We start from the raw sequence: 19,779 nt of genomic DNA on the forward strand, positions 1-19,779 counted from the left end.
TAATCTAATTTCCCTAACATTTAATCTAATATCTCCTTCTGAAATACTTATTTTGGAAAAACTGGGCACAAAGTTTGTGCTTTCTCACTCCTGCACATTTTGGTGCCTCCAAACTATGCTGATAGAAAGCAGCACCACATGACAGTGGGGCAACAAACTACCAGATGATTTTAGCTCTAAAACTCATCCTAAAATACGTTAAAAAGAAAAGACAGAGTTGAATTAGGGGCCACCAAACTCCACCCATTAAAGCTAATGATTTCTGTGTAACAACCTCTAGAAAGGTATGGCATAAACATATAGCTAGACTTTGCTCAAGTATATACACATGCTTTACAAGCAGGTGTGTTTACTAAAACTATACACATACCAGGAGCTACTTTTTGGTTCATATGGAATAAGCTAATGGGTCCAGTAAAGTTCCTAGCAAAAAAAAACCAAAAACCAACCAACAACCAAACCCAAATTCATAGCAGAAAACCCATCTAGCACAATCAAGTAATACACTTTCACAAGAAATCTTACAGGAAAAAAAGCAAAATTTCACAGAAAAGGAAAATCTCAATCACAGGATGAAAGAACATTGACAATTTAGTAGGTGGAAGTTCAATAACACTGAGAAACTCTCACTAAATTAGTGAGGATTTTGTTTTCTGTTTGATTAGTAAACCCTCCCCTCAAATCAAGATAATCAACCTTTCCCTTCCCTCACGGAATTACAGTCGCAGTCTGAACCAGCTCTTACCCAGGCTGGTGGATAACACACAAGTGAAAAGCACAGTAACTACACTTGCTGACAAACATATAGAAAGAAATCCCCTGTTTTTCAATTTACCTGATGCCAGACCAGTTAGTGTGACTACTAGCCATCCTGACCATGCATCGTACAAACTTTTTGTCATCTCCCATGCTGATTCTTTCTTCTTGCTGTTAATCTGCAAAGAGAAATCATTATGTACACTTGTGTGTGTTTCTGGAATATGAATAGGAGAAAAAAACAGTATGATGTACAAACTGCACGATGCAAGCTGCAGGCAAATATCCCCTCTCTTGAAACTACAGGCATTTGCCTTGTATTTAGTGCTTTACATAGATAATCAGCTTGGTTATTCAGACATCAAACAACTGACAGAGTCTAAAAAATTTAATTGTAATTATTTCTCTCCTAAATCTTAATTATTTTTTGTTGTACCTCAAATAAGCTTTTAGTGTACTACTGATAAGCTACTCCATATAATTCAAGTTGCTAAACTTCTATTTTAAATATCAACAGCTTTCTTTTATCTTTAGACTAAAAACCACAGAAAGATAAAACAAAACTAAAAACTGGATACTACCCTATAATACTTCTAGACAACTATTACTAATGACACCTAAAGTTGTTGTATTGAAAAAATAGTCATTCTTAGTTCAGCCTTATTTACTTTGGGCACTTTGCTGAAATTTGTGCGTAATTTATTTTATGATTATTTAATTGGATCCTATTCATATGATTTTTTTCATACTGTAAAAGGAGGGATAAAGTCTGTGCAACAAACAGCAAAAAAGAAAACCAACTGGAAAAAAAAAATCCCAACCACAAACCTAGAAAGCACAATACTAGACACGGAAATCTAGAAAAAAATTTCACGCCTGAAGCAGCGAATAAATATATTTTATACTTTCCTCTACATTTATGAGATTCTCAACCTTTTTTTTTTTATTAAAAAAGTTGTTTCTACAGTAGCATGTCTTTCAAAACCCCCATGAACTAGTATTCACTCCTTCCTACATATTTGATGACACGGCCAGTCTCCTATCATTCAGGCTGTATTTATAAATTGTGAACTGTCTTGTCTGGCTTTTCTGGTCTCAGACATTAAAATGAGAAACAGCTGTGAGACTTCACCCTAGATAATCTATTTCCAGGTGTGATCTGCCTTGCCAGGATTCGGTCAGCCCAGTGTTCTATCCGATGGCATATCCACTAGACACTAACCTATACATCGGCAGTGTAAAGATGGCATTGTGTTAATTACTGCTTAGACATCAAATTATGAAATAAAGCATTCCACAGAAAACACCTTCTTACTTTTCATTAAAAGCATCCAAACAAGGTATGTGTTCTCAGATTCACTGTCCAAGGATTTCTTTTCCTTAAAAAAGCACTAGAGAGTGCGGTTGTGGATGCTTTGGTTTTTAAACTAGTGTAAGATTATTTTTTTTAACCATGTCAAAGTAAATCAGCATATACATCCTACATTTGCTTCCAGAAAGTCAAAAATGGCATTTCCAAAGAAAGCAGAGTAACACTACAATGTTGTACAGGAAGGAACCTCTCCCTTGACACCTCCGTACAACTACAATTAATTTTTAACTATTAATTTTAATCAGTTAAAAATATTTTAGGAGAAACCACATCTCCAAATCTGTTCTGTTTTAAGGCTAATTAATGTAAGTATCCCAAAAGTTTGGCAGTAAAGCTGTAAATAGCATACTTCCTCCTAAAATGCTATTAAAGAAGTCCATTACATGAATGACACGATCTAGCACGTTGCTGACTAATACAACTTGAGTCCATTTCAGGAAAGAACTCATTGCAGAGCCCACTGATAAAAATGAACAGCCTGAACTTTGAAGAGCTTCTGAAGAAGTCAACAGAGAAGAGCAAGTTCTGTGGAAAGGACATTTTCCATACATATTTAGACTACTTTTTTGTTAAGCATATATATGCTGATATAAGTGTTTTAGATATGAGAATTTTCACTTTCCATAATCCAAACAACAGCAGCACTACGTAGGAGTAGCACAAATACACTGGCATCAGTATAAAAGCAATATATATAAGTGCTCATGTTTCTGTACAAGTACCACTATAAGCACTATTGTACTATTACAAATAGATCTACCCTGGAAAATAGCCTTAAATAAACCAGGATGCAAAAAGGCAGTATTGTTAAAATGTCACTTGGGTGACAGAGAACTACTCCCACTCTATTAAATTACTGTTTCCTTCCCAAGTTAAAATACTGAGCTGGACTGCAGGTATCAATGCAACGGTGCTTCTGTAATAGCATTCAAGTAGTTCTAGCTGATGTAACTGCTTACAAATTTAAAGTAGGCACATATTTTATGTGTTACTAGATCAGACCTTAATTTCAACAACCACCAAAAATTATTTTCTAAGTATTATTATTTATCTCAAGTACCCGTCTATGCCTTTCTCTGTCTTTGCACTTCTCTCGAACCCAGTCAATGGTATGGAAGTCATCGTATGTTCCTACTCCGGGAATTGGTTCATCCAGAAGATCCAGTAAATGTGTTGAACTGTTGATAGTTCCTCCATTTGTCATTGTATAATGAGTTCCTGTGTCAGAGAAAAGACAGGAATTAATTAATTCTACAATAAGCGAAGCATTCATAACTACAGCATATACAATTTCTGAACAAATAATTAAGACCCCTCCTATAATTTGCATATTTTGCTTTCATTTAGGACTGTCAATGTTGCGTGTCACTATTTTTTTCTGTCACTCATCTGTAGGCTAAATTTGCCTATTAGTCACTTTGTATTTCCCTTGGTTAAATATGAATGAAGTACTCAAATTGTTGTTCTGTTTAGTGTGCAGAGTCCAGAGAAAGTTCAGTAGAACAAAGTGGAAAAAATGAGCACCTTCGACACAAATTGAACTTGAAATCTATTTCAGTTTATGAGCTACAAGAGGAAAATTTGACTGTAAGAAAACAAAACTAGATGATTAGATATAAAGTTCACAACACTTCCGTAAGTCACCAGTTATTTTTAAATACACATACCATTGATTGCTATTCTCTCCTTCATGTCTAAACCAAATCTAAAATACATTATCAACAGATTATCAGTGCAGCTAAAAAGTAGCAGCAAGCCAAGCAAATTTTTTTAAAAAATTATGTATTTCAGGTAACTCACAGAACAGCCCTCAGTGATGAAAAGCTGGAAAAACTATATAAACAAAATTCTGTCTACTAATTTGTAAAAACCAGCTAGTTCATTCAGAAACAGCTTGCAGAAGGGATAGCAACATCCCCAACAGTATTTCTTTCAGTGATCAGAAAAGCAAGGAGAGTACTGAGAATTCTTCCCTCTTCACAAGTGAGCAAGAAGGTTTTATTGCTTTAAGCTTTCAAATGCCACCAGTTCTGTAATATCTTGGCTTTTTTTGAGTTCCTGCAATATGTTTACAGACCCTAAGTATAATTTTCTGTTGGATGGTTGCCTAAGTATAGTATGGCCATCATTTGCCCATTCAACACAAACTGCTTCTGTAACATTAACTGCTATAATAGGAACATTTATAATGAGGTCAATTAAGACAATGGCTTAAAGAGCGATTACTCTCACTTGTTTGACTAAGAACGAAATAATTTGGCTAACAGCATATGGCATACCACAGTAATCTCTATTCTTAAAGATAATAGCCAAGACTTCTAGCAGTTCAGGCAGGGACTAGAACTCTTTTCACTAGACTGACACTGGGATGGTTAACCAGGCGGGGAGGGGGTTGAGTTGGGTTTTCTTAGGGGTTTTGAGTTGATTTTTTTTAATTTCAGGCTCAGCTTCTTGGTGTTGTCAGCAGAAGTTTCCAACTTCTATAAAAAAAATAATAATATACGGTCTTCAAAGAGCCTACGTGTAAATTTCCAAATGCTCCAAATGCCGAGTTCACCAGCCCCAGCTTGCACCAACAACCGACAGTTAGATTTATACATAAGTAAATTTTTTCCCTTTAAATTTGTGAAGTCTGAGCTCTAGCAGCAGCAGTGTGACACCTGACATTATACTCAGACCCGAAGGTGTGCCTCAGCCCTCTATTGCTTGAGAGGCTTCGTTTATGCCTGCAGTGCATAATCAGTGCATAATTTAGACAATTTCCTAGTGGTGAAAGACAACACGCAAGAAAGTAATACAAAAATCCTATCAAGACAAAATGCAATCTAAGATTTTCAAAACACACGAAGTACTATTCATTACATATAGAAAAGCTTAAAATTCTATAAAATTATATAAAAAGATTAATTTTTTTTTTAATTAAAAAAAATCTTAAAGTAAAAGAAGTGAATGCAAATGTGGGACACAACTCCTCAGCAATGCCAATACCATTCTCTCATGCTGGCCTGGCTATAATCTTTCTCAAAACTGGTTTTATCCCCAGTCTATGCCATATTAAACTCTCCCTCATCTATTCACCATAGCTAAACCCTGTAAATCTCTTCCCAGAGCTGCTGCTAGTCTCTCTTAAAGCAGATGTAAAGAAGCATTACCTATGCTTCCATTAATAAAAGGCTAACAACAACAAATTAAATCAGATTTGCTAATAGCGGTGATTGTGAACACCTTGCTTTAGGATAAGGGATTCAATTCTCCTGCCATTTCCAATTCTTATAACTAGAAAGGAAGTGTAAGATACATGGTGTGTCTAGCTGAAAGGGCAAGCCAATCTTGTGGAAGAGACAGTAACAAAATTCACACTGTAATCATTAGTTTAGGTCTCAAAACTAAAAGAATACATGATGAAAATGTCATTTTTGCATGAAATTAAGCTCCTTCGCAAAGCAAGGTGGCATAAATTCAGCCACAGTTTAATTATTAATCTCTGACAAAGCAACAATGTGATCAAGCAGTGTCCTGACACTGAGTGATCACGGTAGGACAAAAGCTTGCCTTTGCCCCGGGGGAGGTGGTTTTATGCCCTGCTATATATGAAGCTATAGCTTGGTATAGCTATATAAGGAGCACGCAATGCTATGCCACACAAGGCAAAGGAGAGTTGAGAATTATAAATGTATCACAAACAGTAACAGATGATTTTATGTATATCACAAGGTGCTGAATTGGAATTCTCTCCAGGGATGCCATCAGGGAAGGCACCCTCACTGTACCAGACCCCAAGCAGGACTTGGAGTAAACCACAAAGAATGGTCATTGCCTGGATACAATAAAAATCCCACTGAAAATATGTCAGGCTCCTACTTTGCCAGCATTTGCTGGTACACCAAACATTGGAATGTAAATGATGATTGTATGACAGGGAAGGTAACACAGGATGAGATGTGAAACTGAAAAAAGTGGTTTTGTTGAAGACAGCTGCCATGAACGCCTGAGGCAGCTGCATAGACTCTTGTACCAAGTGAGAAAAAGGCAGCAGTGATACTCTACATTAGCATGTGGTAGAACCTATAGAGGACCTTGAAGAGGACAGCTGTACAAAATCTGACGCTCTGTATGTAGGATAAGATAGCAGTGGGAGAGGACATTCTCCAGTAAGTATTATGATCTATGTAGCTCATAACTATTCTAAAGGAGAATTTACAGAAATATACCTTTGCTGATACTCAACACTTTTCCAAACTTCCACTGCCCTTTCTTCCCTTCCCTCTCTAGCATTTCACACCGTAAAATGCTCCTTCCAGCTATGACGATAATGATTCTCATCAGCATAAACACATGCAAATTCTCATCATTCATTGCCAGTTTCATCGAAATGTTATTGAATTTATTTTAAACTGAATAGGTTTTGATAAAATCCTTACCATAATATCGATTTTTCATCACAATATCCTAACATCCAAGCAGAAAATCATCATTACTCTGATAAATTGTAGCATTTAGCAAGTGTAGCCTTCTGGACATTACCAGTGTTCACAAAGTATTTCCCCTTCATCTTCCCCTTTTTCACCAATCTTCAGGTTTCTAGATTATCTCAGGCTACAACTCAATGCAAGTGCTTTCATCAAAATATAAGCAGCCTTAGTCTTGAATAATGTGTCTGAAAGTGAATAATGACAGGACCAGAGGAAATGGTCTAAAGTGTGGCAGGGGAGGTTTAGATTAGATATTAGGAAGAATTACTTTATGGGAGGGTGGTCAGGCACTGGAACAGCCTGCCCAGGGAGTTGGTGGAGTCGTCATCCCTGGAGGTATTTAAGAAACATGTAGATATGGCTCTTCAGGGCATGCTCTAGTGCCAGGGATTGTTGGTTTGTGTCTGTTTGTGGGTGGGTGTGGTGTGGTGTTAGGGTTTTTTTGGTTTGGTTTGCCTTTTTTTTTTTTTTTTTTTTTTGTGGTTGGACTCAATGATGTCAAAGGTCCCTTCCAACCATGAAGATTCTGTGATTCTGTAAAAATCACAATAAGTCCTTAGCCCACCAGGTATATAGGCACAGCTTCTACCTATAATAGAACACCTCCAATTTCCATGTGTACACACTTGAGCCATTCTGCAGCTGTGAACAAAGTAAAGCCTTCTTTGTGTTACATATGAGTTTGCCTAAGGCTTTATTAGACCAGGAAGCAGATGGTAAAAGTGGGAGGCAGAATTTTTATTATTAGTGTTAGTCCAAACTAACCCATGTTACTACAGGGAGGCAAATAGTAATAAACTGATCCTCTCAGAGGCTCAATACACCTCACAGGAAACCTTACAAAGCAAATTCAACACAATCCTTCCATACCTTGCAAAACTAAGGTAGCTGGCATCCCTTTACGAGCACGGTCTTCTCCAACAGCATCTTTAACAATCCTGTACTCTCAACACATAACTAGTGAGCTGCTGCAAGCACAGACCGCAAGTCTGCAGACAGTAAACTTCTAGACAATAAAAGCAACATGATTCTGCAGAGAAAGGAAATTGTCTCTTTTAGGTGATTCAGTCACCATAGGTCTTGCCTGAACTACCTTCCAGGAAGGCAGCTGATTTTTGCTGTCCTTCCACACATGTAATTCTAAGCCTTCAGCACAATCCTTTCTCAGCAATGAGCGTTGGTAGTGCTGAAGAGCTGCTTCAAGTGAAGTTGTTACAAAAAAACCCCAACAAAATAATAAATAATATTGCATCATGTTGAAAGAAAAACCCTGTAATAAGCATTAAGGTTAACAATAAAACACTGTACTTTGGGACACCTGATTGGAATGATGTACAGCAAAAACAAACAAAAATGCTAAATGGACAAAACTGGAGTTAGAGAAGTAAATTCCAACACCATAAAAGTAGTTCTCATCTCTGAAGAAACGGGGGGATTGTTTTGTGGTTTGTTGGTTTTTTTTAAATGAGAATGAAAAAAATACAATCCAAAACTGCTTGAGAGGACACCTTACCTGATATAAAAAGCAGTCTCTTACCATACCACTCTCCTTCATTACCCTCTGAACATGAAGCTATACTGAATGGCTGTTAGCTCCCAACACTGATCCAGCCTCCTGCTTAGCTAGTACCTCCTGATGTAAAGCAGGAACAAAGAAATTACAGAACTAATATTTTGCTACACTCACACAAGTTGTTTTATACATTAGAGAGTCCTCCTTGCCTTATGTTCCCTCTGAGGCAAGGAATATCTCTTCTTTCATATTCTATACATGTGCCTCATACGAACAGTCTTCAATCTGGATTGATGTTGGAACTATGATAAACATGACAAAAAGCTGATTTATGTAGATTACACACAGCATTTTTCAGGTGCTACACGTAGCATTTTCAAAGGCTGCCTCTCCTCCTCTAGTAGTGATGCCCTACTCCTGTGTCCCTTTGCAACTCAGTTGATTTCTTTCAGATTTGAAAGCAACCTTGGGCAACAAACAGCTGATGAAAGTCACAGTTTTTTAAAGAAAGATACCTAGTAAATTTTTAACTAATTAATTTAAAAAGAAAAAGATCACGTCTGCAAGGACTAATGTCTTTAAAACACAAGCACACCGTTACTGACTATTCACTATGGTACAGTTCAAAAATTTTCAAGATAATACATTTTACAATACTAACAAATCAAAACATGAGTTGCCAACATTGATACGCTGTTACATTTTTCACTTCACAGATCTCTTGGAACAAGTCTCCAGTGAAGGAACAAAGTAGATCATGGAGATCTTCAGGGTCCCACTATCCTCCCCCTCCCCCTGGTACAAAGAAATGAAGAGCCAGTGGACCTGGGTTCTCACTTCTTGGTGTTCTCTCTTCCCGGGAGGCAGTGGGTTCCAGTTTCTACACTCTGTGATTTAAAAATCCCACTGAAAGTACACTTAAAACACCTTGAATTAAAAAAATGAGAGAGCTAGTGCTTCACAGATATCTAAACGCAGTTTCACACAAGAAAGGGGTTTTGGAACATACTTGAAGATCCTGATGCCTGCCAAACTGTTCAACAGTCATTCTTGACTCTTTCCTTGTGTGTAGTGTTCACTCTTTTCTTATAAATATAAAAAGAGAAACACAGAATCATAGAATGGTTTGGGTTGGAAGGGACCTTAAAGATCATCGAGTTCCAACCCCCTTGCCATGGGCAGGGACACCTCCCACCAGACCAGGTTGCTCAAAGTCCCATCCAGCCTGGCCTTAGACACTTCCAGGGATGGGCCATCCATGACTTCCCTTCCAGTGTCTCACCACCTTCATCAAGATTTAAGGCAAATGCTGCATCCTGGTTAATCAAAGGGTGCACAGTAGATTTTTATGTGGTCACCCACCACGTGAAACCATCTGGCCAATAAGCCAGTATCATCTACAGAACAAAGCCACACAGCTTTAGCCTCCATAGAGAATAAGGTATAGAACTTGGACATGAACAGGCTCAAGAGGGTGGCTAACAGAGTTAAAAAGGGACCAATTTAATGATAAAGTTTGAGACCCCTTCTCTATGCTATACAGCATATGATAGACATCTTCCGAATGCAGGTCACTGTCTCAATACAACCCTGTCTCAAACTGAGCATATATCTGCTTACTCCATTTTATGAAATGAGACATAACTCTCAGGACATAACTACGCAATAAGGCTGAGCTGACCTAGCAGACTGCTGCCATCCAAGCAGGAGATCTTGCTCCCCCTATTTCTCCCTCCCATTCTTGGTCATACACTCCCATTGTCACCCTTGGATCCACTCATCACCCTTTGATCCAACTGCACAGTAAACCAAGTAATCATGCTAATCCAACTAAGCAGACAAAACTAACAACAAAAAGATCTGCCATTACACAGAAGTGGAATCAAGCTTCTGTGCTGTCAGACAAGAAATAGAGACAGTGCAAGAGCAAGAACGGAGAGAAGAGATAGGGAATGATGAGCAAGTTCACCCCTTTCCACAGCAACAAGCTGTCAGGCTAGTTATACTGAAATATATAAATGTACCCTTGGGGTCTTGTTAGATTTTAATTACGTCTTTCTGCTGGAAACAATTCAAAACTTCTATATAAATATTAATATCCAGACACTATACAGTAACATCCATTTCACAGAGCTCAAAACTCCCAAAGGTGGCTACATTTAAAAACATTTCCGAGTTGTGAATACAACAACAGATAAACTATGTCAATATTGGAGTCAATGGCAAAGCAATAATAGGAGCCAATTTCTCAAAGGTATTTCTCTACAAGCTACATAATTGCTAAGTCTTACAGCAAGAACGCACTCGTTTGCTGCTGCTCACACATCCCTTTTTCAAGAGGGAGCACAAGGACACGGTATTGCCCTCAGCAGCTGCCCCTCTGGCTGACAGCAGTGCAATGGCTTTCCTTTCTGCTACTCCAAGCAGCATGAAAGAAGGGGGGAAAATTAAAAATGCAGCTCTGTTGAGTGTAAATGAAGCTAATCAGTTTACAAGTAAGGCTGGAATAAGCTCTCCCTGACATGACCATCCAAACCTGCTGAGTGCTAAAATCAGCAGGGGCCGGAGCTTTCCGGAGGCCAGATACTAATCCAAGGCTTTGCTTCACCCGTGTGTCCTTGGGTATTAGATGGCAAGGGGACTGGAGGCGGGGGAGCACCCTGATGCAACGCACGCCACAAGGATCACTTACACTTGTAACAAAGAAGATTTGTATACACGGGACACGTGTTAATGCCTGAGCTTCTTTCTGTCTCCATATTCAGAGCCCAAAATATGAAGCTTTCAATTTAAAAAAAAGACAAGAAACAATCATCAGTTATTTAAATTCGTCTGTAACCACTCAAGAAGAGTCATTAGGCACTATTGTCTTTTCCTGGCTAGAAGTAATTTTTAAATTTCAGCATCAGAAGCACAGCACGCTGTGCCAGAGTGCTATCATTCCCTACTGTTGACGATCAATGTTGTTAAAGTCTCTATAATCAAGTAATATGTTCCCCTTTGTGTGTAACAATGAATTTTCAGCCTGTTTCTTCAGTTGGCTCTTCTAAACTGCATCAAAAGCTTAAAAGCACAAATCGATCTCTGCGTTACTGTCAAAATGCATACAAAAATGACAAAACTATATATACACTAACTGAAAAAAATCAGCTTGAAAAAATCCAATAGGTGGGCAACAGGAAGACTCTGAACCAGATTTGAAGAACAGGGAAAAGAAATAAAATGCTTTACCGAAGTACTGAGTGATAATCCCCTTCTTTCCATTTCTTCTGTCAAAACAATATCTGGGTTTAAAAATAACCTTTTAAAAAGTAGGAGTTAAATGAAAGCTGAATAGCAGCACCTCAGAGTGAAATCAAGACTTTTGAAGACTTGCATCTCCTGCAAACGCACAGGAAACTAAGGAGGCAGTGAGGAGGTCAAGTATTGCTCAATATGTATAGCATAATTAAAAAAAAAAAGGACTAAATTTATTTTGTTCTATCTGTAACACGTAGGGACTTCAGATACACAAGTGAAGCCCTGGGGATCCCTACTACTAAATTTACAACTGTGCAGGGGGATGAGAAAAATAAAAAAAAATAAAAACATACGAAGTCAGATAAAGCAAACATTACAAAATGGAAGTAATCTATCACCTAGCAATGACCAAGGCAATATGAGTCAGAACAGCAGAAATTTAGATAATTAAGATTTCCAAGCACTGCTGCTGCATGTATGTAAGAGCTACCTACTTATACCTTGTTTTGGAGGGAAAAGACAGGATGCAACAAAAATAATAATTCTGCTAATATGATTATCCTAATCAGGCCACATTGAGGCCCAAGAAAGGCTTAATCTTGGTTTGTTCACAAGCTTTCTACTATCTCAGATAATAGTACATCTCAAAATTATTTCCAAAATTGAGAGATGCATGCTTAATAGAGAACCTTATCAGTCATACAGCACAGGCAGACAGGTGATGTGTAACTAACTGCCTGGAGTTACACCTCACGGTACTTTCTGTTAACCACCCAAGTCAAACATGCTAAACTTGTAATTAAAAATCCTTATCCCCTTTTTACACTAGGAACCTTAAAACAAAGTGCAGCAGAAATTCAGTGCTGCAGCCATGTTAAGTTTCGCCAAGTAATGCTTTTTTCTCAACGTTAAACAACTATAATCATCTTGATCACATTTTCTGTAATGAGCTTGTAATCAGCCTAAAAATTAATTTTATTATTCTGTTACCAATAAAATTTCAGGGTCAACTCTAGCTCTGAGCGTGTGTACACAACTTTCACGCCCATTTACTTCAAAGGTTATTGTAAGAATTTCAGTCTCTAACAGCTTTTAATTTATCTACTAATTCTTAAACACAAGAGGCCCATAAGCAGAATTGCAGCCTCAAATACAAAAGTATAACTTTTACCACTTCGAGGATCTAAGTGGTAAATCACCACTGGCTCAGAATGCATCTGACCCAAACTCTTCTGAGGATATTATTAAATGTTCTCTGCCCCACAACTTATCATAACAGGTGAACGGGTATGTGGGGCTGGGGGGAGAGGAAGAAGTTTCTTCCCTGTTGCTGTTAATAGCACAGTCTAAGCACTAGGAACTGTACCTACATGCAGTGATGGTTGGTGCCCAGTAAATGAAATTGTGAGTTATTTTGTCTCTCAAAAAAAGATTAGGTTTACTAGAACTAAGTTATGAGTAAATTTGGTGTGCTCTTTATATACGTAATTTTCACATCTCGTGGCTACTGACTCAAATAGATTATTAGTGGTACAGCATTTAATTGATTTTGCTTGAGGACTTCCAAAATCTAAAATCTATGATGTGCTTATGTATACGTAACAAATAAAAGCGAGTTAACGACTCTAGTGCTTGCTGAGGCTCAAATCTTGCTGCTGGCAGCCTGGCTACTATCAATGTACTGCTATTGCTCATATCTCAAATTTTTAAAGAATGGTAAAATGAATGCTTATTTAGGGAAAAAAAAAAAAAAAAAGGGAAGAGGGGAATCAAAGAGTGTGAGCATGTCTGTGAGTGGCTGGAAGACAAGCAAGATACTGATAATTTAGAACTTTCAAAGTGGGTCCAGCTAGCAATAATGATAGAAAAAATAAATACAAGAGCAAAGAACTGAGCAACACAATTTATTTACACAACATATATTCCAGCATATGGTTTCCTATATAACAAATTCTTATGAGAAAGCGTACATGTCAGCTACTTATCATATATGCAATCCTAAATCAGGACTTAAAAACCCCTTCTGAGCAGAGTAGTGGTAATTTTAACCCTTTTGGTTACGAGAGAAGAGAGTGGAAGTGAACTGTATTCTTGCCGTTTTATTTCAGTTTATCAGGGAGGATAAGGAGGTTGGAAACAATGCATTTAGTACCACATAAAGAGAAGTCTCAGAACAGAGCAAGTTTAAGGAAGTCTTGATAAGAAATATTCAATAATATCTGTATTCTTCTCAAAGAGATAATGATAAGTAATCAATATTAAAAGATAAACACAATTAATCCATATTTATTTTAAAATCTTTCAATTTGATGGTTTCACAGCATATTTGCATTTTAAAAAAGCCACACCATCTTCTTAATGCAAACCAACAGGTCAGGCTTTTAATAATAATGTATTATAATACTTTGTATTTCATCTCATTGATGAGATTAAACCTCAAAGACCCCTAATGATTTAAACAGTCATTTCACCATTGCTGGGGTAGAGCCACTTTGGGTGAGACACTGCAGTCAATTAGTGCAACAAATGCTTTGATGTTACAAAGCAGTTTTGCATGACGTGAACATTACTCTGCAGGACAGAAGAGCTGTCAGTAAGCGAATAAGGGAAAAAATTCCACAGGCTTTAACAATTAAGCATTATCTCAAAATAGCTTTATCCATTTTCTCTAGGTTGTTATTACAGTGCTCTGAAATCTACATGAGAGGAAAAAAAATCTTGGTAGTATCCTTTTCTATACTCACAGATAATAAAGAAATTTCAAGAATTTACTTTAAATTTCTGGGTTTGCCTGTTAGCATTTTAAGCCTCAATTTGATAGCTAGATGATAACAACAGATTAGTGTGGTATTGGAAATCAGCAGGAAATACACACAAATTTTGATTAAATCTGTGGAACAAACTGGTCTGGAGACTCAATTTTCTTATGAGTCATATGCACTTGACAAATTAAGATTTGCAGGAGATTACGGTAACACTGTTGGGGTTTTGCTTGTTTGTTTTTTAAACAAAAACTCACTGTAGCAAACCAAAGAAGCACCAGTAACACTGATTCTGAAATACAGTATTAGAATATAGAAAGTACAAGCCATATTGGAATTCAGTGAAACTGCAAAAAGTGACAAGTCACAACTGGGAATACTCCAAGTGGCATCACCACAAGGGGAACACCTAGTTGAACCCTTGACTGTTTTCATTCCAATATTTGTAAACTGTATATTTAATCACAATATGCCATTTTGCACTGCAAATATCTCTACTTGTTGTATTGTAAGAATCAACTAAAATTTGGTAATTTCCAAGAATTTACAGCTGATCAGGTTTCAATATCTAACCACAATTTGCAAAGTTTGAAAGTGTAATAATAAAGCTGTTTTGCAGTTTTCACCTTTAAAACTATTTACTAATCTATGCTTACAGAATGGTGAAGAAGTTGGAAGAAACTTCTGGAGGTCATCTGGTCCAATGCCTCTGCTCAAGGAGGGCCAACAACAGCTGGTTTCTCAGGACCATGTCCAGACAGCTTTTGAATATCTCCAAGGAAGGAGATTTCACAACCTCTCTGGGCAACCTGTTCCAGTGCTCAGTCATCCTCACAATAAAAAACTGTTTCCTGATGTTATGAGGAAACCTTCTGAACCTCCTATGTTTCAGTTTGTGCCCATTACCACTGGTCCTGTCACTGTGCACCACTGAAAAGAACCTGGTTCAGTCTTCTTTGTACCTTCCCCTCAGGTATTTATATATATTGATAAGATCCCCAGTTCACACCCTGCAAATTTTCTAAGAAAATTCAATCTCTCAGAAGTGATTCTAAAATCGGACTCAGATAATAATAATAATAATAATAATCTGGGCAGAGAAAAATTTGCTTGCTTAAAATACTCTAAACCACATTAGAACTTGTTGATATTCTTAACATATGCTGAAAAATATCCTAAGGATCATAGAAAGATAACAAATAACCCTGCTAAAACACAGATAAAACCAGTAGAACATAGAAAAGTGTGACCTAATCTATATATTTATAGAAATAAGAGTTTACAAGGCAAGGTAAAACAATAAATTAACATGGAGAGAAAAAGAAATCATCTTACGTTAATCATATCTTTATTCTCAGCCTACCTCCTCTCTAATGCCATCACCAGCAGCCATAGATGTTGATAACTTTCTAATTTTAGATCAGCCAATTTAAACAGAACTAAAGTGAGAATTTGCCATGTTTACTGATTTTAAATACTGAAGTGTAACCATCAAATCCAATCAAGAAAAAAAAAAGACTTATATCCTCACAATTTGAAGGCATAACTTTAATTTATTCCTACTACAACTTCTCTCAGTACAAAACCAAACCTTTATAGAATGTATTCTGCTTTAAATTTGCAGTAAGAAACAAAAGGCAAACTCAAAAGATTTTTTTCCCCTGAACACTGATAACAGTGTTTTCTTTTTAGATCTGCTTCCTTGCGAACAACAGTGTAAAGAACCTACCACAAAGCTCCGGTTTCTTAAGAGCTCATCAATACTGGGGTAACTGACATATGCCAGTTGTAGAGCTTTCCCTTCACATATCAAAGACGTCAACAAAGAGTCAAGTCTCAAAGCACGTACGGAAACTTCAAAGCCAGACAAACACTGTTCCTATTCAAGTTAGCGAAAGGCTCGAAAATAGCCTCTTTAATTAACTCTTGCCGACTTGGTCATGGTCAGTCACAACCACGATTTTGGGGGTCTTTTTTTTTTGTGCGCACGAGATGGTTCTATTTAAAATAAGAAAGGCTGCCACATATCGAAGATGGAGTCACAAGCCGATGAGATGTGAGGCAGGACTAATCTGCCCACAGCGACAACAATCCCTGACAGCCCGGGAGCCAGCCAGGACCCGATCCTCCTCCCGGCAAAGGCACCAGCCTGGCCCAACAAAGCACTGCGGTAATTAACGAGCCTTTACACCCTGCTCTAAGCCGGCGCAGCGCTCTCCCACAGCCAGGCAGGCAAACGACTGGCTCGCACGGCCGTTCGGCGTTACCTCGTTTATGCAACTCCCTGAGCGGAATGCCGTCGCCTCCCCCGCCATCGTAGGGCAGATACGGATCCGAAGAGACCTCCATGGACGCCGCAGCCCGCCTCGCCGCCTCAGAAGGGCCGCGGCATCGCTTACACAAGGGCGGCCGCGGGGGACGCTGCCATGTTTGACCGGGATCCGGCCTGCGCGCCGCTGCCGCCGCCGCCGCCTTGGCGCAGGACCGGGCTGTGCCCGCCGCTGATGTCAGCGCGGGGCGGCCGCAGCCGCTGCCGGGGGCTGGGCGGGCGCGGCCCCGCGGGGCGGCCCCGGGCGCGGCCCCGCTACCTGTGGGGGGGGATCGGGGGTTGCGCGGTCCCGCGGGCTGTGTCGTCAACACGGGAGAGCGGAGTCACGTATTTAACTGCTGACGGGGCGGAGAGAAGAGCCCGTTTGTAACTCACCGGGAGGTACCCCCGAGAGGGCGCCCGGGGCCTGAGCCCCGCTCCGCCCCCGCCCCGCCGCGTCAGAGGGGACCGTGGTGGGGACACGCGTACGAGCGACGACGGAAGAAGTTCACTCGCACACGTGAAGCTGCCACAACCGCCGGCCGCTTCAACAAGTGAAGCGGGGGTGGGTTTCACCGGCTCGGGTGAACCGGCAAACCTTCACGGCGGTGCGTGGAGCTGAACACACGGGAGAGGCTCGGACTGACTTCGTCCGCCCTCCCGGAGCTTTTCAAACAGCTGCCACCACATTTTGTTTGGAAGGGACACAGAAGATCCCAATCCCTGTATTACCCGGCGGTGAGGAAGTCTATCTCCCGGTAATTTTCTTTATTCTTTTCAAACCTGGAAACGATTGCCACCGAGGAAGAACAACGTCACCTGCGCCAAGCCAAGCGCTCTGCTCCGGGAGGAGATGGGGGGGGGGCTTGCTCTCCCCACATTCACGTTGGAGAACTTTCAGTTCTACAGAAGCAAACGTCAGATTGGAACACATGAAATCAAAAACATTAAAGCAAGATACATATCTCACTAAAATGGTCTGATGCCTCCAATTTTTTTTGTGATGATTATTCCGGTATTACAACCACATAATATCCCTATTCATAACAAAAAGCTCCGGAGGGGAAAAAAGCAAATGTACTAAACATAGGTCCGTACTTAAGCTTGCGTTACACTACATATTGACAAAATACTCCAAGTCCCTTAGAAGTCACAGACTCAAACCAGGCAACAACCCCCATGAATGCCAACCAAGGCGTTCATGTGATACAGCATCCCACAGTCACTGCTACAGCTTTGAGAAACCCAAGCACTTCAAATAATCAGTATCCCAAGACAGGAAATCGTAAACTGACTACATTATTGCTTGCATTTGAAACAGATGTTATTATATATCATATCCATGAATTAATTTATGTTTACTGTATGATCTTGTACTGGTCCCATCTTGCGATTACAGATAAGAAAACTGTTTTACATGAGATTTCCATTGCTAGTTCAGTTGTAATGAAATACTTATGTAAGATGTGCATATTGTTTTTCCCCTCCGGCAGGTAATAGAAAATTATTGTTCCCTGATCTATTATTCTCAGTCATTTTAAGTGTTCTGCTTCAGTAAAATGTGTAATACATTAACTACACTATTACTTAAGTTGCAGGGATTAATTTTTGTCAAACTACATGAAAGGAAAAAAATATGCTCTCAAGAGCTGAAAATGGCCATGCAAGTCAGTAGCTGTACTGCCTCAGCGTAAGACTTTAATGTATCTTCTACAGAAGTATGTGCATACACACAAACACACCATTTACGTAACTGAGGGGTCTCGGTGAAGTGACTGAGACTGTTGACACTTCCCTGTAACACCAAGGCCCGGCTTCAGTTCAGCTGTCACAGGACACAAGGAAAGGAATTAATGTTACGATGTATGCCTTTTCACTTCTCCAAGTGTAACAGACAGACAATTATTTTAGTTTTCAAATGCACTAGTTTCTTAAATAATTTTCCTTGTATGTTCTTAAGGAAGTTATTTATTTTATAAGCCAAAGCCAGCGTTACAAGCTGTGTACCGTAAATGATCTTTTTGAGCACAGAGTAGAACATAAAGAAGTATTGAATTTACTTCACAGACCTGTCAATATGTGAAATCTGAAAAATATGGCACCAATACAAACACTGAGAAAATGCTGGTATCTCTATAGGTGGCAAAACAAGTGAGAACAAAGAAGAAAAAACCCAAAGATAGGAGCATATAGCAAAATTTATTTTAAAACCTTATAGACTCTCTGATCTTCAAAACAAAGGGAACCCTCGAGCCACAGACACTCAGTTCTAAAATACTGGTGTCTTCTACTGAGCTAAAGAGACATCTCCATTTGCTGTCATCTGTGCAAAGAAATGCTTTCTGACAATTAGCCTCCTACAATCACCTTTTCAACAAGAACAACTGCATCTTTAAGATCTTGAACATCCAAAAGTGTGACTTTCAGAGCCATTACGCATTCTCACCACTTATTTTTGCCTGTGAAAAAACAAACCTAAGCACCTCTGAACTTCAAATTATCCACGTTACTTTGACTTAAGAAGTAAACCAGAAATTCCTGAGCATTCTCAACTCCTTACTTCAACAGCACCTGGAAAGAAACCTGTAATCTTATCTTAAGGCTCTAAATAAAAAGTCATTCACAGCAGAAAGAAATACGACAACAATTTTTGTAACCTGAAGGAAGAATTATTACAGAATAAGCTGTTAGTGCATTTATTATGTCAATTATAGAAGACAACACTATAAATTCAACTCTGTATTTTAAAGAATATGAAATAAAGGATATAAAGGCCTTGTATTAACATGGTCTGGAAGATTACCACTAGTTTAGGAGTTTGATGAAGGCCTGGAACGTCTTAGAACTGATAATGAAAATCGATTACAGCAAACAAATGGCTAATTTGCTGGCCTGAACTTATTCACTGGACAAAGGCACATGCAAAATTTCTACACAAGTCTAAAATGCAGTCCAAGTTGGAAAAGTTGAAGGGCCTGACTAGTTGGAGGGCATATCTGATAAACTTTAGATACAAGGGAAAATAATGACAAGAAGTCTGCGGTGTAAAACAGTTACAACTTCATATTTGCTATATAAAATTTCAAGAGTCTACCTAATATTAAACTGTAATAGCTCTTCCAAGGTCACTGCTTATAGACTGGCTGCCAAATACAGTTTGTTCTTTGTCTAGTCTTAAAAAGCAGAGCAGTCATTTTCCCTTCTCAATTACCAGCAGCTTGTGTTCTCATTGTTCATTACCCTGCCACTGTGTACATTTCCTTTCCTATAACACAATGAAAAGTGTTTGGTGGTTTGTTTTTTCTTAAGCAAGACAGAGCACAAGATACTATACATGCTAACCTGACCTAGTTAAG

The 19,779-nt window shown here is 38.8% G+C and overlaps 1 protein-coding gene across 4 annotated transcripts in view; it reads right to left on the bottom strand.

The window, feature by feature from the left end:
- Positions 1 to 19,779, bottom strand: part of CLCN3 (chloride channel, voltage-sensitive 3) — a 56,638-nt gene that overhangs the window by 23,931 nt on the left and 12,928 nt on the right. For 2 of the 4 annotated variants that reach the window (XM_014943734.1, XM_014943720.1), the window contains exons 2-3: positions 3,189 to 3,346; positions 836 to 935 (exon numbers count right to left, since the gene is read on the bottom strand). In XM_014943734.1, coding sequence (XP_014799220.1) covers positions 836 to 935; positions 3,189 to 3,346 — 258 coding nt within the window. Of the gene's footprint in view, positions 1 to 835; positions 936 to 3,188; positions 3,347 to 16,382; positions 16,618 to 19,779 lie in introns of those variants that run through there. The other 2 variants (XM_014943728.1, XM_014943743.1) reach the window with 2 other exon arrangements.

This window comes from Calidris pugnax, unplaced genomic scaffold, assembly GCF_001431845.1.
Source record: "Calidris pugnax isolate Ruff unplaced genomic scaffold, ASM143184v1 scaffold15, whole genome shotgun sequence".
NCBI lineage: Eukaryota > Metazoa > Chordata > Aves > Charadriiformes > Scolopacidae > Calidris > Calidris pugnax.